At 50.5% G+C, this 9,360-nt stretch overlaps 1 protein-coding gene across 1 annotated transcript in view; it reads left to right on the top strand.

The window, feature by feature from the left end:
• The first annotated feature begins 3,230 nt into the window (after positions 1-3,230).
• Positions 3,231-9,360, top strand: part of DRC5 (dynein regulatory complex subunit 5) — a 7,122-nt gene continuing 992 nt past the window's right edge. Inside the window, exons 1-3 of the mRNA XM_014782657.2 lie at positions 3,231-4,119; positions 5,098-5,666; positions 7,993-8,442. Of these exons, the coding sequence (XP_014638143.1) occupies positions 3,843-4,119; positions 5,098-5,666; positions 7,993-8,442 (1,296 nt within the window). The 5' untranslated portion in view covers positions 3,231-3,842. The remainder of the gene's footprint in view (positions 4,120-5,097; positions 5,667-7,992; positions 8,443-9,360) is intronic.

Genomic DNA, 9,360 nt, shown 5'->3' with positions numbered 1-9,360 from the left:
CCAGACCCAAACACCACCGCTGCCACCTTGCCCTTCACATCTCCCCGAGAGCTAGGGAAGGGCCTCGCTCACAGATACCATCTCAGGTCCGCGTGCAAGGAGCAGGTCTCCAGGGTGTCTTCTCCCCAGCCTAAGACCCCCGTGCTTCATCCTCCACACACCCACTCCGGTATTCTTTTCAGATATTTTCTCCACAACAGCCTGCATAGGAGGCTTATCCTATTTTATCCTATTTTACAGATAAGGAAACTGAAGCTCAAATAGGTTAAGTAACTTGGTCAAGGTCACACAGCATGTCACTAGTGAAGCCAGAAATGCAAAGTCATCTGGCGCCTCTAAGCAGCAGCCCCTCCTAGCCACACCCTCTGAGGGGCCATTAGTCAAAAAGCACCAGCTGTTTATTCCACAATTCTGGACACAGTCTGTTTTGTGAATTTGCATTTGATTTGCATAATGGTGTCGCAAATACATACATATCTTCCCTACACTGCCCTCTCACCCCCACCCCTCCTCACCCCGCCCCCCCACACACACACACAGAGCCAGGTTCTTCCTCCTGGAGACGCCTGGCTGGCTGGGGAGCACCATCTGGTCCCTTCCATCTGCCAAGGACACCTTTCCTGGTTCAGAGTGTTCCTCCCCACCGGCCACTACACCATGCAGCGAGTAGGGGAGCAAATCTGAGGGAAAGGTGCCTGGAGGAGGAGCTGCGTGCATTTCTGCCCGCAGTCTCAGGGCGGGGGCACCTACAGCAAGGATGCAGGGAGGGACAAATGGGGCATTCCCCAGTCCCAGATACCACCTCTGTCTTCTGTCTTCAGCCCCAGATTTAGCTGCCTTTTCACCTCCCACGCCCTCCCTGCTGCCCTCTGGAATGCGGGGAGGCTGGGAGAACTAGGAAGACTGGGATGGGATGGGGAGATTGAAGGGAGGGGGCCCAAAGCTGGAGCCCTCGGAGGGGAACAGGAGAAGAAGATGGCCGTGGACAGGGCATGGGTCCGGTTCCCCTCTTCTTCCTCTCTCAGCCTGCACTGTCCAAAACAGTAGCCACTAGCCACAGGTGGCTATTGAGCCATCAGATTTTGAAGGCTTAATATGAAAAAATAAATATGAAATATCTCATTAATAATTTTTATAGGGCCAGCCCCATGGCTTAGCGGTTAAGTGCGCGCGCTCCACTACTGGCGGCCCGGGTTCGGATCCCGGGCGCGCACCGATGCACTGCTTACCCGGCCATGCTGAGGCCGCGTCCCACACACAGCAACTAGAAGGATGTGCAGCTATGACATACAACTATCTACTGGGGCTTTGGGGAGAAAAAGGAGGGGGATTGGCGATGGATGTTAGCTCAGAGCCGGTCTTCCTCAGCAAAAAAAAAGAGGAGGATTAGCACAGATGTTAGCTCAGGGCTGATCTTCCTCAAAAAAAAAACAAAAATAATTTTTATATTGATTACATACTTAAATGATAATATTTTGGACATATTGGGTTAAACATAAAACTAATTTCACCTGTTTCTCCTTACTTTTTTAATGTGGGTACTAGAAAAATTTAAATATAGTCAGTCCCTGACTTCACGATGGTCCACCTTAGGATTTTTCGACTTTACGATGCTGCCAAAGGATACGCATTCAATAGAAACCATACTTCAGATTTTGAATGTCGATCATTTCCCAGGCTAGCAATATGTGGTACAATCCTCTCTCGTGATGCTGGCCAGCAGCAGGAGCCGCAGCTCCCAGTCAGCCCTGCGATTGTGCTGGTGAACAACCGATACACTGACACCCATTCTGTCCCCAGACAGCCATTCTGTTTTTCACTTTCTGTACAGTATTCAATCCATTACATGAGATATTCAACACTTTATTATAAAATAGGCTGTCTGTGTTAGATGGTTTTGCCCAACTGTAGGCTAATGTGAGTGTTCTGAGCATGTTGGAGGTAGGCCTGGCTAAGCTCTGATGTTCTGTAGCTTAGGTGTATTAGATGCATTTTCGACTTATGATATTTTCAGCTTACAATGGGTTTATTGGGACGTAACCCCATCGTAGGTCTAGAAAGAGCTGTAGTATACGTGGCTTGCATTTTGGCTTGCATTATGTTTCTGTTGGCCAGTGCTGTTCTCAACCCCATCCTCCTGGTCAGGCAGTTGCTGTTCTGTAAAATACTTAGTGCAGGAAGCTGTTTTGAACTAAATGGTTCTTTATTATACCTCAGTTTTTTGGCAATACACACCCCCACCCCCGACCCTCAAAGGGGCAGTACCATGCAGGGTTAAGAGTATGAACTTGATAGAGTTTAAATCCATCCTTATTATTTATAAGCTGTGTCATGTGGGAGATCAAGATTTGGCCACCCTGAAATCTCTCTCTTTACCTTGGTTGTTTTCTCTGAGGACATTTGACCTCCCCCACTAACTGCCTAAAGAATTTGACATGGTAGCTCCTTCCTGGAACAGATCTATCATGATGGCTGTAAAGATAATGTAGGGTAAATGTTACAATAGGAAAGGCACCAACAAGCCCCTCTTATCAGAAGTTCTGTCTCTCTGGCCACATTCTCTGGATGACCCTGCGAAGAGTTGCCAGATAATCATTTACATTTATAAGGGAAATCTCCATTTGTAAAGGTATCTCCCTCTCTGTATTGGGAAAAGTGGGGATGAGCTCATTTCTAGTAACTTGTCAATGTGGAAGGTGAGGCCTTGGGGCTGCACAATAACCTTACTCTTGTTTACTGTGCTTTAGTGGTAATCTCCTGTAACTGACTCCCCCCACCCCCAAAATCCTCCTTTGTCATTGGCTGAACATGGTATTTAAGACGAGAATTTCTGCTATTGTGTTGAGAAACGCAGTGTCCCTGCTTTCTCCCACGTATACATGTTATTAAACTTGGTATTATTTTCTCCTGCTAACCTGTCTCATTAATTATTTGGCCAGCCAGAAGAACCTTAAGGGAAAGGGCAGAGGGAGATTCTCCCTCTTCCCCCGACAGTCACATTAAGCAAATCAATTAAACTCTATATGCTTTGTTTCACATCAGAAAAATGGGAATGATACATGTATTTCAAAAAGGCTTTTGTGAGGATTAAATGAGTTAATATGCATAAAGAACTAAAAAAAAAGAAGTGTCCAGCGCCGGCCCAGTGGCATAGCAGTTAAGTGCGCGCGCTCTGCTTTGGCAGCCCAGGGTTCGCAGGTTCAGATCCCAGGTGCACACCAACGCACCGCTTGTCAAGCCATGCTGTGGCAGCGTCCCATATAAAGTAGAGGAAAATGGGCATGGATGTTAGCCCAGGGCCAATCTTCCTCAGCAAAAAGAGGAGGGTAGGCAGCAGATGTTAGTTCAGGGCTGATCTTCCTCACAAAAACAAAAACAAGAAAATGTGTCCAGCAAAGAGCAATTGCTTGTAATTGCTGCGGAGCTATTATTATCTAAAATGTGGAGCTGCTCCTTGCTACAGTTTCCTGTGTCACAGAACACTACGCCTCTTTGGATGCCTTATTGTATTCACTCCTGCCAATCATCTTATATGGTAACTGTTATCTTCATTTCACAGGGGAGGCACCTGAAACTCACAGAGGTTCAGGAACTCGCCCAAGGCCATACAGCTGGTCGGTGGGATTTGTACCTGGATCTGCTCTACTCCAGAGACTGACCCTTAAGAACCACTCTGTGCTACCTCTCTGGGTAAATCCCACCGAGACCCTCCAAAGTAACACCTCTACCCCATCCTCTCGCTCCAGGTTCCCACCAGCATCAAGGACCTGCCAGTCTGAGAAACTGCCTGTCACAAGGCCATCACCAAGAGGCCACCTGCCCCTGTGTTGCCAGTCCCCAGCATGCAGGAAACCATAACAACACCAACAATGTCAGCCCCCAGCCGGTCCTCAGTCTCCACCCAGGACCGGTCCTCTGCTACAGGCCACGCTTCAAGCACAGACCCGCAGCCCTCAAAGCCCTCAGTGGCCCCACCCCCCGGAAAGTCCAAGGGCCCAAATTCTGGGGCCAGTGTACGTCGGATGCGCAGGATCATCGCTGAGGATGCTGAGTGGTCACTGGCCATTGTGCCCCTCCTCAGAGAGCTCTGCATTCAGCACATCGTCAAGAACTTCCAGAGTGAGTCTGTCTCTGCCTTGGGCCCGAGCGAGTGGGGACTGTCTGGAGGCGAGGCCTCAGAGGCTGGGTCCTAGGGCAGCCCCTGCCCTCCTACACAGCAACTTCATCCTCACTCAACACTTCCTTCCCCCCTGGGGCCAGGACAGTTTCTCCTGCTGCCCCCACTTCCAGGCCCCACCAGACTCCCACCCACACTGTGCCTTCCATGCCTGTGCCTTCTCCTCACCTTTCCCACTCTCTCTAGCCCAAGCCATAGCTATCTCCTCCTCCAGAAAGCCCTCCCTGGTTGACCGCCCTCCACTCTCTTGGAGTCTCCCATGGTGTGTATAGGTTCTTGGTTTGTCCTGTACTCTATGCTCTGTAAATGTTCATCCTTTTCAAAGATGAGTCGCCAGCCTATCTTACTGTAGGCTGGGGCGCTCTCTGAACAGGGCCATCAATTTGTCTACAGCACTTATCACCATCTCCCTACAGTATATTCATGTATATACACACCTACAGTAAGCCTTCCCTCATAAGAGGGAGCAGGTTCTTCCGTTTGGTTCACTCCTGTATCCTCTAAGTGCCAGCACTTAGAATAGTGTCTGGCACATAGTAGGTGCTCAAAATTTTTTTTGTTGTTTTGAGATGAATGAATCAAATCAGATTGGCAGTCTCTGAAGTCAGAGATTGTCTCCTCCTTCAGACTAAGTGATAGTTGAGGGTTGGACCTGAGATTCTTCCTCAGACTGGGTGCTCCCTGAGACCAGATGCTAAGATGTCCACCTTCAGGCAGGAACACCCCAAAGCCAGGGGCTGTGTCTCCTCACTTAGATACTCCCTGAGAGGAAAGGCTATCTCCCCTCTCAGACTGGGGCTCCCTGAGGGCAGGGGAGGGTCTCCCCTTTCTCAGTCCCCCCAGGCAGGCCCAGCCCCGGGCACCATGCTGTGGGGTGTCCCAACACTGTGACTCTTGCTCTCCTTCCTCTGTTCCCGAAGACAACCCTATCCTGAAGCAGCTGCCCCCAGAAGACCAGCAGAAGGTCCTGAACCACCTGTCACCTGACCTGCCACTGGCTGTGACTGCCAACCTGATTGATGATGAGGGCTACTGGAGCCGTTGCTGCATGCAGCGCTGGCCCGTGTGCTACGTGGCCAAGTATGGCGGCAGCTGGAAGCGCATGTTCTTCGAACGGCACCTGGAGAACCTGCTAAAGTACTTCATCCCAGGCACCACGGACCCCGCAGTGATCCTCGACCTGCTGCCGCTCTGCAGGAACTACGTGCGCAGGATCCATGTGGATCAGTTCCTTCCGCCCGTGCAGCTGCTGCCCCGGCCACGGAGTGGGGAACAGTCCGACTCGGGCAGCGAGGGAGAGATGGAGGAGCCTGCCATGGACCACTACCAACTGGGTGACCTGGTGGCTGGCCTGAGCCATCTGGAGGAGCTGGACCTGGTGTACGGTGTCAAGGACTGTGGCATGAACTTTGAGTGGAACCTCTTCCTCTTTACCTACCACGACTGCCACTCCCTGGCGGCCACCATCAAGGCATGCCACACCCTCAAGGTACCATCTGCCCCCAGCTTTCCCTCTCCTCCCGTTCTCAGCCTCTCCCCAATTCCCTCTCCCCTTCTCTTCCTCCATCACCATCTTCTTCCTCCCATTTCCTTCTCATTCACTGACCTTTTGTGCACCTTCTAGGCACCCCGCAACAAGCTGGATTCTAGGGATGCAGAGATGAACTGCCCTCCCAGTTCACCAGCCATTGAGTCATCCAACTAACATCTGCCCTCTAGACCCTGTCCTAGGTGCTGAAGATTCAGCAATGAGCAAAATTATACCATTTGTGCCCTCTGGAGCTGACAGTCTGGTGAGATAAAAGGCACTAATCAGCAATCATATAAATGTAACATTCCACCTAGGATAGCATTGCCAGATTTAGCAAATAAAAATACAGGACATCCAGTAAACCTGAATTTCAGATACACAATGAATAATTTTTTTAGTATAAGTATGTGCCAAATATTCTGGTTGGAAGAGGGAGAGCCTGTCAGAAATCCGAGGAAGAAAAAGGGGACAGGGCATTGTGTCACAGAGCCAAGGGAGGGGTGCATTTCAGGAAGAGGGGGTTAACAGCACAAGGTGGGATGGAGCTATGGACTGGATTTAGCAAACGTGGAGGTCACTGGGGGGAGCTGTCAGTGCGGTGCCAGGAGCAAAGACCAGATCAGAAGCTTATGGAGAGTGGGAAGTGAGGAAATGGAAGGCCTGTGCTCAGCTTTTTCAAGAACTTGGCTGTGAAGGAGGTGAAAGGTAGAGCTGTAATAAGTGACAGGATTGGGTTTCCTTAAGAAGAAACTTGCAAGTATTTAAAACCAATGTAAAGCTCCAACCAATTGCAAGAAAGGGGTTGAGTACAGGAGAGAGGCACAGGTTCATTGACCAGGGAAGGTTCCCGGCAGGGGTGGGCTGTAGGACTGAGGTGGGACAGTTGGCTCTGGGCAGAGGAGAGTGGATGTGGTGGGTAGCGGTGGGTTTGTGTTTGGTATTAGGAAAATGAGGGGTTCCCATTCAATGGCTGGGGAGGCAGGAGGAGACTTAGCTGCTGAAAGGACGCTGTAGGGTGACCCCCTGAAGTTTGAGGAGGCTGGAGAAGGTTAAAATAGTTGTCGTAGATTATGGGAGAGTCTGTCGGCCACAGAAACAGAGTTGAATTGGCATACAGCATTGAGGGCCTACTGGTGGTTCGGTGATACCAACCAGTCCTGTCATGTGACTTTTTCCATCATGTCAGTTGCTTGGGCACAGATATGCAGAAAATAGAGAGCGGGGTTGATCCAGGAGCAAGCCAGTGAGAAAGAAAGGGGTAGTGGCTCCCATCTCCAATATGCATAATGCTAGGCCTACCCCCTTTCTTTTATCTTTTTTCTTCATCCCATCCATTTCCTAGCCAGCCCTGGTGGTCTACTGATTAAGATTTAGCATTCTCACCACCTTGGCCAGGGTTTGTTTCCCAGTTAGGGAACCATAGCACCCGTCTGTCATTGTCATACTGTGGCAGCTGCGTGTTGCTGTGATGCTGAAAGCTATGTCACTGGTATTTCAAATACCAGCAGGGTCACCCATGGTGGACGGTTTTAGTGGAGCTTCCAGACTACGACAGACTAGGAAGAAGGGCCTGGTCACCCACTTCTGAAAAAATTGGCCATGAAAACCCTATGAATAGCAGCAGAGCATTGTCTGATACAGTGCCAGATGGTGAGAGGATGGGGCAAAACGATGGGGGTTCCGCTCTGCTGTACACAGGGTCGTTAGGAGTCCTAGGGGTTAGAATTGACTCAGAAAAATCCATTTCCTGTTTCTCACTCTTCCCACTTTCCCCCCTGTTCTTACTCTGGCAATCTCCTTCAAAGAGGTCCTCTCCTTACCCTGGTGGGTCTTAGCCAGCTGAGGAGGGCGCAGTGAGGGGCTGGGACATCAAACAGATCTGGATTCCAAACCTGCCTCTGCAGCTCAATCACTGTGTGACTCTGGGCAAATGATGTATTCACCCTAGGCCTCTGTTTTCTATCTGTAAAAGGGAGAGAACTCCTCTACCTCACTGGGATGCTGAGGGTTAGAGATAACGGTTGGGAAATGGTCTAGCGGCATGCCAAGCACATAGGAATTTCTTGATAAATACTAGCCTCTCCTCCCTACTACCTGCCACCAATGCTGCACCACTCTGCCATACTAGGGAGGCCTGCCCTGTCCAAAAGCCAGCCAGGTGGCCAACACCAGGTGAGCAGAACCTCAGGCCTCCCTGTGGCTCCCTCCTTTACCTGCAGAAGGCAGGCAGGCAGGCAGATTGTTCCTGGCTGCCAGGTACCGTAGACCCTCTACCTGCCCACAGATCTTCAGGCTGACCCGAAGCAAGGTGGACGACGACAAGGCACGCATCCTAATTCGCAGCCTCCTGGACCACCCAGCCCTAGAGGAGCTGGACCTGTCACACAACCTCATCGGGGACCGTGGCGGGCGTGCCGCCGCCAAGCTGCTGAGCCACAGCCGCCTGCGTGTGCTCAACCTGGCCAACAACCAGGTGCGTGCACCTGGGGCCCAGTCGCTGGCTCACGCCCTGGCACACAACACCAACCTCATTTCCCTCAACCTGCGCCTCAACTGCATTGAGGATGAGGGCGGCCAGGCGCTTGCCCACGCCTTGCAGACCAACAAGTGCCTCACCACGCTGCACCTCGGTGGCAATGAGCTGTCTGAGCCCACCGCCACGCTCCTCTCCCAGGTGCTTGCCATCAACACCACGCTCACCAGCATCAACCTGTCCTGCAACCACATTGGGCTGGTGAGCCACCGCTTCTGGGGCAGGCAGGGCCAAGGAGAGACCTTGGCACCTTGGGGTGGGTGTGGGATCCAAGTGCCCTGGGGTACTTACAGGATAATTGTTAAGATCACAGACTTTACCTTGTTCCAATCCCAGCTCTGCCATTTAGCACTTGGTTAAGTTACTTAATTTTCTGGGGCCTCCATTTCCTCATCTGTAAAATGGGGATAATAATATTATCTACTTTATGTGTTGTTACTGGGAGGATTAAATGAGTTATACTTAACCTTTGCAGGCACTGGCTAGGTTCTCAATAATTGCTAGCTGTCACTGTTACTCAGGGTTATATACTATACTAAGCACCCAATATTCATTAGTCCTCCTTTAATCCTCACAGTTATCTAGTAAAATGTGTATTCTTACCTCCACTTTACAGAGGGAAGATTGAGTCTCAGAGAGGTTAGTGAGTTGCCCAAGAGCATCTAGTCAGTAGAAAGTGGCAGGGCTGTGATTCAAATCCAGGACTGATTGAAAGCCTGGGTCCTTTCCAATAGACAATGCCTCTCAAATTTTCTTGACCAAGTCTCAGAGTAAGAAACGCAACTTACATGAACACGTACATCAATATAATTGAAATTTACTCTTACTGCTTGTGCTATATGCTGATGTTTTCCTTTATAGTCTATCTACTCCATTTTCTTTAATGCTTCTGTAATCCATTAAGTTGACTTTGCAACACACCGTAGCATCACAACTACATAACAGCAGCATTCTACCTCCCACCATGAAATTCCTTCCTACTGGGCATGGCCCACCCAACCCAGAAGGGGCTGGAGCTGTGAGGACGGGCGAGGGGGACCCTCTGTGTGCTCCAGTCAGGGCCCTGCACCCTCTACTAACCCTCCCCAGAGAATAGTCTTGCTCACACACTGTCTCCAG

This window comes from Ceratotherium simum, chromosome 13 (genome assembly GCF_057802395.1).
Source record: "Ceratotherium simum simum isolate JZ-2026a chromosome 13, ASM5780239v1, whole genome shotgun sequence".
NCBI classification, from domain to species: domain Eukaryota; kingdom Metazoa; phylum Chordata; class Mammalia; order Perissodactyla; family Rhinocerotidae; genus Ceratotherium; species Ceratotherium simum.
This window is presented reverse-complemented; position numbering and strand designations above follow the sequence as displayed.